The sequence below is a fragment of the Hesperophylax consimilis genome, chromosome 4 (genome assembly GCF_061612785.1).
Source record: "Hesperophylax consimilis isolate HC1 chromosome 4, BYU_Hcon_1.0, whole genome shotgun sequence".
Lineage (NCBI taxonomy): Eukaryota > Metazoa > Arthropoda > Insecta > Trichoptera > Limnephilidae > Hesperophylax > Hesperophylax consimilis.
Genome location: NC_142839.1, coordinates 27,262,803 through 27,278,251, shown reverse-complemented (window position 1 = coordinate 27,278,251; position 15,449 = coordinate 27,262,803). Strand labels below are relative to the sequence as shown.

Sequence of the window (15,449 nt, the reverse complement as noted above, 5' to 3'; positions counted from 1 at the left end):
CTGTTTTGAATACATACCTTATAAGCACGCACAGGCTTCGCCTTTGTGGGATTTTTTTGTTACTGCCTTATATTTTGTATAATTTATATATGTACCTGTATGTATCAAAAAAATTGCCAGTAAAAAAAAAATAAATAGATGTAATATAGTAAAAAAAACTTCGTTTTTTATGGGTTGATTTTTTATTTAAAAATCTTATTTGACTTTTACCTCCATTTTTCATTAGTGCTAGTAAGTTATTTGGTCTTAAATCCGATGTAATGATTTGCACTTTTATTCTGTTCTAGGCTACGATACGCTGAAAGATGATCCTATAATAATTGGTTCCAATCCTTCGATATACTCGAGTGAGAGTCACGACAATATCAAGGGCGAAGGTAAACCCAGGGAAGACCTTTACAGCTGGATGGCCAAACAAGATCCCGTGGCTCAGGTAATATACAACACATCATATTATGATACATAATCAAACAAATTTATGATTTCAAAGACCGTTTGTAAGGTATATTTTTTTATTTTTTAAAAATTTATTTTAGATTATCGAGGAGTATTTCATTCTAGCCGGTAAAGTGAGTGCATATTTTTAAAGACTAAAAATGAAATTAAATTAAAGATTAAAAATGATGGAGTTTTGGCGACAATCCAAGATAGATTACCAATGTTCAAAATTTTTAATTTCTTTAAACATATACACTGCCATGCACCAGTGACTTTTCAGTGAGCTATATTGAAAAAAGATTGAAACATATATGACATTTGGTCTTTATACAAAGAATTTAAATTTTCTTGTTCTGTTTCATGTTTGGTTTAGATTTATTAGTATTATCTTCTTCTTCAATAAAATATTCTTATTATATAAAACAGTTTGAAGATGATGATGGTGTAACAATATGTGTGAGCAGTTCTAAGGTGAAACATGATTATTTGTTATGCCTCTCTGTTTATAACATTATCTATATCGGCCATATCCTGCGTCTTATGTTTTATTTATGTGGTGCAATGTGTGAGAATTAATGAATCTTTTAAGATACGCAATTCATAAATCTATCATGAAATAAAAGCAAATAATTATAAGCAATAATTAGTCTCCTGAAATATCAATACAAATTGGGAATTGAACCCGTACCTTCTGATGTCTGGTCAGGTGCTCTGGACCACTGAGCTATGTCGGCTTATTTTCAACACGCCAAATAATTCAATATGTACTAGTACTTCAATCAACAATTACTGCTTATTATATTTTTTCACCTGTAAACAACCGACTTTATTTTTGTAGGAAAGGCTTTGTTAGTGCTAAATTTCCCACTAGATGGCGTCGAGACATATTATATCTACATTTGTTGGTGAAATATTTTGACTTGTCAAATATTATTATTATTTTTTTAATGATAAACTAATGTTTAAAAGACAAGGTTTTATGCATAGCACAAAGGATAACAAATAATAATTGACTTATAAACATCAGTTTATAATTTAAAAAAAAAGAAATAAGAGAGTTATAGAAGTTAAAAAAAATGAGTTATGATTGTCAAAAAGAGTGCCGCGTACAAGTGATTTTTTAATGTACATTAAAAATGCGGTGAAAAGGTTAATATAATATGTATGCGCTATGATCTTACAATGAAATTACATCTTACGATATAAAATTACAACGACGATGAAAAATTAAAACAATAATATTTATACTTTGTTCTACTACTTGTATTATATCCTAACCACACAACCTTAATGATTGTAATTTATTTTTTTATCATGATTTTAAGTTGCCGGTTGAGACAAACATAGAAAAACCCCCGGTTGATATTCCAAATTCAGCCGCTTTGGGCGCCAGTTCAACAGCTGGTCAGTATACCGCCCAACCAAGTCATTATCAGTTCGCAATGCAAGACTCACTCATGCTATTAGACGCACATTTGATTTTCAAACCATTCCTATCTGCATTGGGCTTAGCATCACATCAAGTTACACAAGGTAATTATACTTTTGTTTATATATAGTTATTCTTATTTGATTTTTTTTATTCCTCATTCATTTTGCTTTCATTGATAAAATTTGTACAAAACACTTGTAAATGTATAAATAATGTAAATAACTACAAACTTGAATGAGCAGATTATGTACAGTTGAGTTAACGGTGTGTTATATTATGCTTTTTTTACATATTTATGTTACAAAGATTCACAAAACCTCCCTTGCTTTAGGAGCCTTGACCATCAGTCGGCAGACCGCAGCTCGAGAGCCATCAGATATCAATGTTAACTGTTGAATGTCTTTTAAAATGCTTTGAAGTGTAGACCCGGCTCCGAAGAGTTTTGTTTTTATCCCTTAAGTTGCCGAAAAGAATTGAAAAAAGTGTAAATGAACAATAAATCGAAATGCTCAGATTGAAGGAATTTTTTTAATTTGTGTTTTCTGATATGTAGATTAACGTAGTTCCCGCTTGTACTGTGAGTTTATACACTGTCTATATGGCTCACGGTAACAAGACAACTCAACACATTAACAAATCAACCCACTTCTGAAAAGTGATATATAGTCATGAAAAAAAACTGGGTGAAATAGCTTACGTTAGATTAGGTTTAATTTTTATTTTCACTTTTTATGACTTTAATATTACTTTTCAAAGGTGTGTTGATTTGCAACTGTGCTGAGTTGGCTCTCTGATACATTTGTTATCCTGTTGCCTTTTCCTTGACATCTTGGCTCTTCTCGAAAAGAGTGAAATTTTGTAATTGTACAGTGTACCTAAATATCTGATTGTGATTATTAAAAACTAGCTGTACCCCGCCACACGTTGCTGTTGCTCAGTCTGTCTGTGCGGATAGAGAAACAATAGCGCATGTTGCTTTTATGTCTAACAAATGGCGCTGTTAAATCAAAGTAAACATCTATATAATATAGGTACTCAATAACACACGCGTATTCGAATGCAACGTTATATCAAAGTTTCAAAGCAATCAGTGAAGCAACTTTCAGAGATTTAAGATTTTGAACAAACAAACATTTACATATTTATTTAAATAGATTACTAAAATAAAATTAATGTCATAACAATAATTTTTATGTAGCTAAATTATATATTTTAGATATTATCATTTTTTTTTTGTGAATATTTTCAGGAGCACGAACAATTTCATCACTGGATTCTTTGGGATCAAATCTCTCACTAGTAGCTTGGATGGACACATTTAGAATTGATATTGTAGTTAGCGAATTTGGAAAAAATGAAAAGGGAAAGAACAAATCTAAAGGAAAATCGGGTAATTTTTTAATTTAATTTGACTAAATAATGAATTTAATTATTTTGTGCTTTATTCTCCAACTGTGTCCTTTCTTATTCCTGTGCTTTTTTTTTAGATGTGATAAAAGAAATGCCGTCATTTTTATGCGAGAAGGTTGGCTTGGATATCGATTTAAAAAAGGTGACTGACATGACGGTCGATGATTTGATGCAGCGGCAAAATGTTTTGTACATCTCTCGAGGCCAACTCAAAAAACACATTAATACAAAAATCAACTTCAGCTTGAGTATCAGATATATTTCACAACAGGTTATATAATTATTTTATCCGCAATCCAAAGCAGATTTCTACTTATTATTTAATGTTGTAGCCATAAAATGTTTTGTTTTTTTTTGTTTTAGGTCAATATGCCTCTACTGAGACTCTTACACCAAATAAGTAATATGTACCAAAATGTAAAAGAAACTCAGAGCGAGTTGAGAGGACACACTAAAACACCAAAGCAGAGCAAAAGAAGATTTTCAGGTACATACATGGTGTTTACGCCAAATAATGGCTAATTGTCGTGTAATTGCGAATTGTTTATGGCAATGAATTTTGTTCCTGAACCCCGTTTTCCTCTCCTTCATACCTCTCCTCTTTGTCCGGGAATCAGTCAGTGCAAAACCAACAGCCGTGACGCGAAGGGAACATCATTACCCATAACGTATCTTATCGCAAGAAACAATCAAAATCATCTTAACGCATCGCAATAAATAATATTTCGCTAATACCAAAATTACAGTGGAATCCAAGTGAATCAGTGAATCCCAACAAGTGAATGTTCCTCTACCTCCGTAAGTACCCTTATACCCTTATAAATTCATTGCCAATTAATAATTGATTGTGTTTTAAAAGGTCCACAGCTTAAACATTTTGGTCAATTCGAGCCACATACATTATTATGTAGAGATATGAACCAGCGCATCACGTAATTATAATACGTATTTACGCATTTATCCACGATATTGTGTTTCATTGTTAAATACGTGTCGAATTATTTATGTGGGTAGGGTAGATAGTTTTGTACAATAAGATCTCGCATTATTTATTTTAATTAAACGATTTATTGTTATTATATTATTTATCGTAAAAATGACTAACGAAACGTCAAATGTAGAAATTAATAGAGAAATTAAGTTATTGGAAGCTCGTCAAAATTCATTCTTTTCAAGAGCTCAGAGAATATTTGATAGCATGAAAAATTTGAAGACGACATCGTCAAAAAACACTTTTTGCGCAAACGCCACATTGTTACCAGAGATTAGGAAGGAATTTTCGGAAATGGTTAATAAAATAAACATGCTAAACCTTACAATAAATCCGGAATATATTCCCAATTTTCAAATGGAACAATCATTTGACGAACTTTACGCCATTATTCAACTAACCGCGCGGCAAGTGAATAATGAAAATATGAATCAGTCGTCATCTACTTCCCAACCAAAACATAATCTAAAGTTACCAAAGTTAACGCTACCCGGCTTTAATGGGAATTTAATGAACTGGAAAATTTATTATGAAACGTTTAAAAATATTATTCACGAAAACACAGATCTCTCTAACGCAGAAAAAGTACAATATTTGGTCGGTTCATTGTCTGATAAAGCATTAAATATTTGTGTTGGGATTCCAACAACAGCTGATAATTATGAAATTATTTGGAATGCTTTAATAGAGAAATATGAAGATAATCGAGCACACGCAGCGTATTATTTCGATCAAATTTTAAACATTAAACAAATAATTATTCCAACAGCATCCAATTTAGAAGCGTTTATAGATAAGTTTCATTCCTCAATTTCGGCGTTACAACAATTAAATATTCCAAATTTATTACAATATTTCTTCCTTTATATAGGAACTCAAAAATTAGATAAGGAAACAGCTATGGCATTCGAATCGTCAGTAAGGAGATCTGAGACACCTTCATATGAAGAGTTCGTGATTTTTTTGCGTGAGCACGCAAAAATATTACAACGAACATCTGCATTACCGGAATGTAAATCGCAACAGCGCATGGAGAAAAACTCACTTAAGAAGCAATATAGCCAAGCATTTGTTAGTGTAACAAACAGTAAAATAAAACAATACGAGTGCGCTGTATGTAACCTATCAGATCATACATCAATTTATAAATGCCCAACATTTTTAAAAGCATCTCCTAAGAATAGATTTGAAATTGCTCAAAAACAAAATCTATGCAGAAATTGTCTTAGTAAAATGCACTTTGCTAATAAATGTAAATCGGAACACCGATGCAAATATTGTAATCAAAATCATCACTCTCTATTACATTTTAATACAACAGAATCCGACTCTTCTCACTCTAATGAGCAAGATTTAGCGGAAAATTCCGAGCGTGAATCTGAAAATCTATCCGATAATGTCACATTGTGCACTCTGAATAATGGAGATGCAAACGTTTTTTCTCCGAATCAAACCATACTATTAGGGACCGCATCCATTAATGTTCTTGATTTTAGGAATAATTATCAGAAAATACGTGTCCTAATCGATAGCGCATCGCAAAACGATTTCATTACAACGGAATGTTGCCAACGCCTTGGCTTACATTTATTCCCAAATCGCAATCACGCCACGATTAGAGGAATAGGGGATGTTGCTCAACGCGTTAAAGGAGTCACTAATTTGAGGTTTGAGTCTCGTTACAACAATAAAGTATCTTTCTCCATTCGACCTTTGGTCGTAGATCGCATCACAACTCAGCTGCCAGCATCATCGCTAAATCTAAACGCTTTATCTTATTTAAATGAATTACCACTTGCCGATGACGAATTCCACACCCCAGGGGTCATAGATGCAATCATCGGAGCCAATTTATTTGGCCAAATAATATTACCCGGTAAGGTAAAAGGCACACGGTTATTACCAAGTGCCATTGAGACAAGTTTAGGATATATAATAATAGGAAATGCACCTACCATCGAAAGTTCTCATTCACTTGGGAACTCATTTTGCACAACGACAGAACCATCGGTTGAAGAACTTATTGCAAAATTCTGTCAATTGGAAAAGGTCACAGAGTGTGAATCACAATCACCGGAAGAAAATGTCCATGATGCAATTTATGTTCAATCTACCATCAGAGATCCGTCAGGTAGATGTATAGTTAACATCCCATTTAAGGATCCTCCAGAAATGCAAGGAGAATCTTATCAAGTAGCTTTACGTCATCTTTTGATGCTAGAAAAAGGATCACATCGCACCGCGTCGCATCGCATCGCAACAACATGCATCACATCGCACCGCATCGCATCGCATCGCATCAACATTAATCACATCGCACCGCATCGCATCGCTTCGCATCAACAAGCATCACATCGCACCGCATCGCATCGCATCGCATCAACACGCATCATATCGCACCGCAACGCAACGCAACGCAACGCATCGCATCGCATCACATCGCATGGCAGCGCACCGCAACGTAACGCAATAAAACGCAACGCAACGCAACGAAACGCAACGCAACTCATCGTATCTCATCGCAAAAAACTCAAAATAACATCAAATCATTTAGAAGTTGCTGAGAGGGCCATACTATGTGATGTACAAGTAGTTCATTTTGAGAATGACCTAAAGAATTTACAAAAGCAACGTTACTTAGCCCCTGCATTAAGAAAATTAAGACTATTTTTAGACATTATTCTTATTCGTGTTGGAGGCAGATTGAAAAATTCTGATCTGAACTACAATTCTCAACATCCGATCTTGTTGCCAAGTAAGGAACACGTCACGACCATCCTCATCGATTATCACCATGAGAAATATCTACATGCTGGACCACAGCTTTTAATATCTTTGCTACGTCAAAAATATTGGATACTTTCCGCAAGAAACTTGATTAGAAAACGTGTACACCTGTGCAACACCTGCTTCAAAACCAACCCAAAAGCCAATTTTCCGATTATGGGAGACTTGCCTGAGTGCCGGGTGAAACAATCAAAATCATTTTTACATACGGGCGTAGACCATGCAGCACCTATCGCAATCACAATGAATCAACAAAGAGGAACTCGTCGCTTAAAGGCTTACATAGGTTTATTCATATATCCCGGCACTAAAGCCGTGCATATTGAACTTGTTTCTGATCTCAGCACAGATTGCTTTCTAAACGCCTTTAAACGTTTTATTTTACGACGAAGACTTTGCAGTACATTATATTCGGATAATGGAATTGCTTTCATCGGTGCCAAATCATATTTAGATGATTTGTATCATTTACTGAGTTCTGAACAATTTAAAGACGCATTTTCACATACCCTATCAGAATATCGAGTCCACTGGAAATTAAACCCACCTAGTGCCCCTCATTTCAGTGGTAGTTGGGAAGCCAATGTCCGAAGTGTGAAAACACACTTATACCGAGTAATAGGAGAGCAGCTCCTTATCTACGAAGAATTGTCCACTATCTTAGCTCAGATTGAAGCTTTATTAAACTTTCGTCCTCTGTCTCAATTGAGTTCTGATCTATTGGAACCGTTGGCACTTACCCCAGCGCATTTCCTCACATTAACCTATTTAACTGCATTGCCTTCTGCAGACGTGTCCCAAGAACCAGTCGGATTACTTAAAAGAAAATCTATGTTAGATCACATGGTTCAGAACTATTGGAGACGTTGGAAGATAGAGTACTTGAATTCTTTACAAACTAGGTTAAAATGGAACACTCCAGTTAATCCTGTACAAAAGGGTACGCTATTAAAGGCTGACAACGCACCACCTCTGCACTGGCCATTAGGTATTATAGATGAAGTTTATCCAGGCAAGGATGGTATTGTTCGAGTGGTACTTGTCCGAACCAAGGCAGGATCTTACAAGCGTCCTGTGGTAAAGGTTCGCCCTTTACCAAATCAATAAGCCTTTATTTTTCATTAGTTAGCCTAGTTATTTTAGAAGTATGCACACATACATCTGATTGTTATTTTTCTAATTACTTTATTTCTTATTTTTTTACATTATTATATTTTTTTACTCGCAATAGACACACGTCTTGAACAGTGAAAACACCATGTTATTCTATAGCAGTTATTTATTTTGTTTTTGTTATCGTATGTTGGTTTGTTTTGACCATTCTGTCAAGGCGGGGAGCATGTTTACGCCAAATAATGGCTAATTGTCGTGTAATTGCGAATTGTTTATGGCAATGAATTTTGTTCCTGAACCCCGTTTTCCTCTCCTTCATACCTCTCCTCTTTGTCCGGGAATCAGTCAGTGCAAAACCAACAGCCGTGACGCGAAGGGAACATCATTACCCATAACGTATCTTATCGCAAGAAACAATCAAAATCATCTTAACGCATCGCAATAAATAATATTTCGCTAATACCAAAATTACAGTGGAATCCAAGTGAATCAGTGAATCCCAACAAGTGAATGTTCCTCTACCTCCGTAAGTACCCTTATACCCTTATAAATTCATTGCCAATTAATAATTGATTGTGTTTTAAAAGGTCCACAGCTTAAACACATGGAAACAAAACAAATTTCGTTGCAACTTTATAAACATTTAAAAATATTTTATTTTTTTAATTTAAAGTGATTATGAAAAAACAATTTTTTTCGGCTTGCAATTTCATTTCCATCATGAGCTATGAAGCTGTTTTTTTTAAATTATTTTTTTTATGTGAATACCATACAAGAATCCCAACTGTCTGAAGCCACTATTCTATTAGCCGAGACTATGGCATCCCCAATTTTGGATCATGTTGTGAGGCTGAAGTTAGTGGGGAGAAGGAGATGGGGAAGTACCTGGCTATTCAGATCTGGTCACCAGACATGGTTAAACCATTTCAAGCAATGTTTCAATTTTGAATGGAGGTCATTCACCAGGGCGATACTGAGAGTATCTTCCACTCTGGTACTTACTGCAAATATACTACGTATCTATTATTTAAAATAAATTAATTGTGAAACAACACAAATTATTTTAATATAATTTGCTTTGCGCAAGATGGGATTTGATAGCGCAGCCTCCGGATTGCTAGTCGAGAGCCTTAACACTTGCCCACAGAGGCCGTACTTATTAACCACTCAGAACATTAGAACGTCAAAAGACGTAAATATGATAATAGCGGTCAAGACATTAGAACGTCTTTTCACGTAAACGCGCGAGATTTTACAAAAATCGATTTATTTCCATCACTAGTATACGGATTGCCATGATTTAAAAAACTGAGTATCGATAATGAATAACGCTATGCGTCTGTATTCAAGAATATCTATGGAATGTAGAGGTGCATTATCTAAGCTGATTGGATCTGTCATCTTGTTCGTTCATAATTTATTGCGTTTCTAAATAATTTATTAAAAATATTTTATTATTTTTTTGATAAATTAATGTTATGTCATTAATTAATAATAATTAATGTCATTAATTAATTTTAATTAATTTATGTTATGTCCCGTTGGCGTCATGTATTTTTTATCAGGAGATTTTTTCAATGTGGATGAGTGTTTCAGGCGAACAATTATTGCTTATAAAAAAATATTTTAGTTTGGACAGTGAATATTTTGAGGTGACTAATAGTTTTTAATTATATTTCTTCAATATATAAAGTGTTATTTCTTTATGATACTCAGAAAAAAGTACATTTTTCACGGCTTTGAAATAATGGTCAGCGATTTTTACATATTTTTGACGTTTTCATAAAATGTATATTTAGAAACGCAAATATTTACGTATAACAACACAATGCGATAGTGGATTTCATAATCTTTCCAAAACATTTTTTAGAATGAGGCTACGTTTCCCAAAACGTGAGTTATGAAGCTTTTAGCAAAACTCGTAAATAACACAAAAATTTTCACGTTTTGACAGTTCTCAAAGGAACACACAGTAAATAAAAGTCTTTGTCTGAGAGGTTAATGTAATACTTACTATTCAAATTCAATAGGAAAAAAAGTGTCAAAATTCAGTCAACCACTTGGGCAATTTTGGCTAGATTTTCTTCACAGACAACAAACAGCCATAAAGTATTTGTGGGAGATATATATCCCAGCCTCTCACAGTCTCATCAAAGTTATGCTATCTCATTTTGTATTAGGTTGAGAAATATGATTTAAACAGTGTTAGAAAGAAAGAATACTGCGCTTTCAGTTTGCAATTAAAATTTTTAAATGTTAACACTCTCGAAAATCTAAAAATAATTCTAAAAAACAACATTTGTCATTTGAAAAATATTTGTCAAGTTTTGTTTCGTAAGAAGTGTCAATAATCCACGAAAAAATAAAGTAATAAAATGATTTATTATTTTCACGACATTTGATTATACTATTACTTTTTATTGTTATTATTTATTAACCCCTTGAGCTATTTTGGGAAATATTCTTCAGAGACAACAAACATCCGTCTCAACAGTCTCTTTTGGAGTTATATCTCCCAGCCTAACACAGTCTCATAAAAGTTAGAAAGAGATAATACCGCGCTTTCAATTTGAAAAGCATTCGAAACATATTTGTCAACTTTGCAAATTTTAAATAAATATTTTCATATTAGATTAATAAAAATAACTTTTATAATACCTTTGTCTATTTAAATATGTTTTTTTAGTTTTGTGTAAAGTAGTAATTGCAGTTTATAAGATAAACACCATCTGTAAGCGACGTAAAAAACTTTATCTTTGTTTCCATTCATAATTTTAGTATTTTTAATTGCATCGATTTATAATATTAAAATCTGAAAGAGTCTTGCATCTGCTTTAAAGAACAGTATTTTATTTTGAAATATGTTCAAAAATAGTGAATTTATCTGAAATCGAATGTAATGTAAATATATTTTCCACACAATATGCATTTTTTCATATTAAACGTACATTGCAAAATATCAGAGGCTTTAGGGATTAAATCTCCTTATTTTATCTTTGTCTATATAGGGACAAGTGAGGGGGTCCATCATAAGTACGACGTATCAGCCTCCAGCACTGCGCCATTCTCTTCCCAAGCAAATGCAGTGGGGAGCACACAAGGATTGGTGAACCCCCCGGCACCTCCGAAAGCGCCTTCTCACCAGCCTATCGGCAGAAGCAGACCGCAGTCCTTTGCACAAAAGCTGAGATCCACCGGAAAAACTGTCAAGGGTAAACTCGGTAAGACCTAAAAGGGGCATAAATAACAATTGCATGCATACTGTACATTAGTCGTGTTACATAAAAAGAGAGATATGAATAATCCTTTCTTAATAATAATATTTTTTGTATTATCAGGTTACAGTTTCCTAAATGAGGGGGCACACACCCCTATGTTTGTCGAGAGTGGAACACCGCTGCACGCATCTGTACTTGAGAGCAGCATATCGAGCACAGTTCCCGAGTTGAAGGACGATCTGTCTTCAGTACTGATCACTTCTGGTGGAAAGTTAACACCGCGCTGTTGGAGGACGTTATATTATCTGCTGGACCTCTACGCGACGATGCCGGATACTAAAACAGTCGCCCACAGGCAAGCATATAATTTGTATGTACATTTTTTTTGTAAATAAAATTAAAAGTAATGTAGCCAACTGACCGAAGCCATTGTGACTTTGGCATCCACATTTGGGAAGTTTTGTGAGGCTCAAGGGAGCTATGAATGGAAGGATATGGGGAAGAGGAAGGTTGGGAAGTATCTTTTTTTTTTTTTTTTAATGTATATTTTATTTAGTTATAAGAGTTTACATCTTATACCTAATATACACAGACATAGGAATTAATAGACGCGAAGATAAAGGCGAGGGGTAAAATCAACTGTTGAAGAACGAAGGGAGTGAAGATGACTGTGATTCGTCAATAAATCAATCTGACAGTAAATAGGCATCTCGCATTATAATATCACCATTTACTTCTTAAAAGTAAAATCTGCTTTGAATGAATAGACATTTTTACATGGGAGCGCAAATTACTCGCCACGTTATGAACAAATTTGCGAAGTCCAAATTCGGCAAAGTAAAGCAGCTTCTATATTCAGAGTCGTAGTTAGTTTCAGAGTATTTAGTTAAGACACTTTTGTAAATGTTCATAATTTACTTCCCAGCAACCAACCAGCTTTGTGTTTCGCGTCCAGACGTTTCTCGATGTGATAGTAACAACTGATTCATATTATACAATGTGAATATGCTTAAAATAAAATAAAATAATGCTTATATATGGAATGTAATACGACAATTGGGTTTATTCTCTTTTTTCGCATCTATTTTTACCAGTTTTCATAGTACAAGTAAACATTTTGCCGTGTTATTTCGTAAAATGAACCGATGATGCCTCGACCATAGTTCGCACAAGAATGATGACGTCACGTTTTCAAATATCACTTGAGGCCGTACGCGAGCCCAGCCGGCTCAATGGAACCGGTATGGGGAGTGGGGATAATACGCTTTTAATCACTTAGGGCAGGTCTACTAATATTCATATGTCTATGCTAATATATTATTTTCTATGACTACTATTCTGACTATTCAAATCTGTTGTGAACTGAACATGGCGAAAGTCACTTCAAGAAACTTTTCGACTATGAATGGTGGTCCCTCGCTCACCAAGGCGATGTGAAAATAGAAATACTTGAAGTAGTTTGTGTGACACCCAGAAATAAAATTTACTATATGAATATTTGATGAAATGTATTTAAAAAAAAATAATAGATCATTAAAGAAGAAGATAATACTAACAAATCTAAACGAAACGTGAAACAGAACAAGACACAAAAAATATTGGTCACAACTGGGAATCGAACCCAAGATATCTTGTCCTACCACAACAGCATTTTGACCATTTGGACCTGGTTATTAAACGTCATATGTGTCAATCTCATATTTCAAAATCGGAATTAACAAAATTATCTTAACTATTTTTTATCATATTTTTAGCAGCTACCTTTTTGCAGTTAGGCAGTCGTCTCAATGTGGCCTAACCACAGTTTGCCGTTAGGCAGTCGTCTCAATGTGGCCTAACCACAGTTTGCAGTTAGGCAGTCGTCTCAATGTGGCCTAACCACAGTTTGCAGTTAGGCAGTCGTCTCAATGTGGCCTAACCACAGTTTGAAAATGGCCTTGAAAGCTGAAACAGCTGTCATAATAATAAAAAACTGAAATACTTGCAGAAACTAATAATAACGTTATTAAATTTGATTTACATCAAATATTAAAAAAAAAAAATAAATGGAGTTCTACAAATTAAACACAAAAACAATTAATAATGAAGTATATGGTTTAAATTTTCTCTTTATATCTGTTCCCGCAGGTTTTCCATCACAACAGACATCCCTGACGGATATAAACACCAGAAGCCTCCAACTCCCCGCTTACAGTCCAGAGATCCAGTGGCTCCTGCAAATGGACTGGGAATTGCTATCTTCGGGGTTGTTCGGATACACAGAACACGCCTGTTAGCCTCGCTCTCTGGCCTAAAACTGGAAGCAGAAATGACGTCACTTCAAGTTTCCTTAACAGCTTCAAAGATATCGCAATGGTCTTTAGCAGGCCACTTGGGTAGAACTATGATTGTTCTTTTGGAAGGTGCAATACCCAATCAGCAGTGAGTGTTCTTTTATTTTGATCCAAATTTAAGATTAAAATTACTTATTGCGTAATAATTATGTTACATACAAAAGGCGTGCCACTGATAAATTCCTTATGATCTCTCCCTTTTTCTTATTTACAACATATGTCACATAGAAGAGGGGCTACGAAGAAGCTCTCAGCAGCAAGACGGCATACATTCTGCGTTGCTTTGATTCATGCGATCAATGCAAAAAAACTGGCCGCCGAACCCAATACTTACGTTGACCAGGGCTAGCAAAATGGCCAGTGTATTTTTTGACCTTTGGACTGTGGAATCTAGGAATTTAGGGATGAATTTAGGAATTGCTGATTGTATACAAATGGGTCTATAGTTTGAGATGTCGGTTTTATCATCCTTTTTTAAAGATTTTATTTTTCCATTGATCAGGAAAAATTCCAGATTCAGATTTAGTGAGAGATAAAAATTTTCATTTATGGAATTGTTAATACGGTTATACACTTAATAAAAATTAAGATTACCTTAGATGGATACCTCACATTAAACAAATCACAAATAAACTTCTCAAAACAATACACATTTTCGTAAACATAAGAAACATATTTAAAATAAAAATATGAAAACAATATATTTTGCACTTTGCCAATCAATAATAGAATATGGAATTATTGCTTGGGGAGGAGCAACAAACTCGGCTATCAATTACATAGAAACTGCACAGAAAACGATCTTAAAGGTAATACTAAAAAAACATAGACTGACTGATACAGACCAAATATTCAACAGCTGTGACGTACTAGATATACTCCAATTATACGTTAAAACACTATTAAACTACATTTTTGACAAAAAAAATTAATTTCAACATACACAAAATAACACTAACAGGCCAGTTAGACAAGCGTACAAAGAAAACATAAAAACTCCGACAGTAAATTCAAGCTTTGGACAAAGACACTACCAATACCATGCTATAAAAGCTTTCAATAGTGTAAAACTTGAAATTAAAATTGAGGAAAATAAAAATAAATTCACACACAAAATTACAAAATGGATTAAAGAACAAAAAAGACAATATGACCAAAATGTCATAGCATAAAATAAAAATAAAACCTACAAGTAACACACAAAACCAATATAAACACACATCACTCACAAACACACAAGATTATATCTTAAATGTATTATTTTCTCTTTAAATGTATTATGTAGATTATATTTTCATATTATAAAATGAAGGCCTCAGCACGGGCAAGCCACCCAGTGAGGCCAACATTACTGGAAAACTTTGAAATGTAAAAAATATTGTACCAAATAAAAAAAATTAATAAAAGATTGGGGGTACATCATCACCATTATACGTTAAAATCAATCATAATGCAGGTGTCATAGGAGTTTTTGCTTCCAACTTTTAAAGGTTCGAGGAATTATTGCCTCTATTGCAGCCTACTCCTCAAATATCCTACTCTACTACACAACCGATATCTGTAGGTAGCAGAGAGCATGCTGTAGAAACGATCTTTCAAATAAAAAATAAATGCCAGTTTTCGGAATATGCATTGGTGTCCTTCAGCTAAATGCATGAGACATCATTATTTAGTGTAATTATATGGGAATATTTCTCGGCACATTTATCTTTAAGACTGGACATGTG

At 34.0% G+C, this 15,449-nt stretch overlaps 1 protein-coding gene across 6 annotated transcripts in view; it reads left to right on the top strand.

The window, feature by feature from the left end:
• The window catches only part of tweek (transmembrane protein KIAA1109 homolog tweek), a 71,215-nt gene that overhangs the window by 18,065 nt on the left and 37,701 nt on the right, over window positions 1-15,449 (top strand). For 4 of the 6 annotated variants that reach the window (XM_089651604.1, XM_089651602.1, XM_089651600.1 and 1 more), the window contains exons 13-20: window positions 288-433; window positions 1,764-1,971; window positions 3,120-3,260; window positions 3,358-3,551; window positions 3,644-3,767; window positions 11,180-11,392; window positions 11,510-11,759; window positions 13,517-13,810. In XM_089651604.1, coding sequence (XP_089507730.1) covers window positions 288-433; window positions 1,764-1,971; window positions 3,120-3,260; window positions 3,358-3,551; window positions 3,644-3,767; window positions 11,180-11,392; window positions 11,510-11,759; window positions 13,517-13,810 — 1,570 coding nt within the window. The remainder of the gene's footprint in view (window positions 1-287; window positions 434-1,763; window positions 1,972-3,119; window positions 3,261-3,357; window positions 3,552-3,643; window positions 3,768-11,179; window positions 11,393-11,509; window positions 11,760-13,516; window positions 13,811-15,449) is intronic. The other 2 variants (XM_089651605.1, XM_089651603.1) reach the window with 1 other exon arrangement.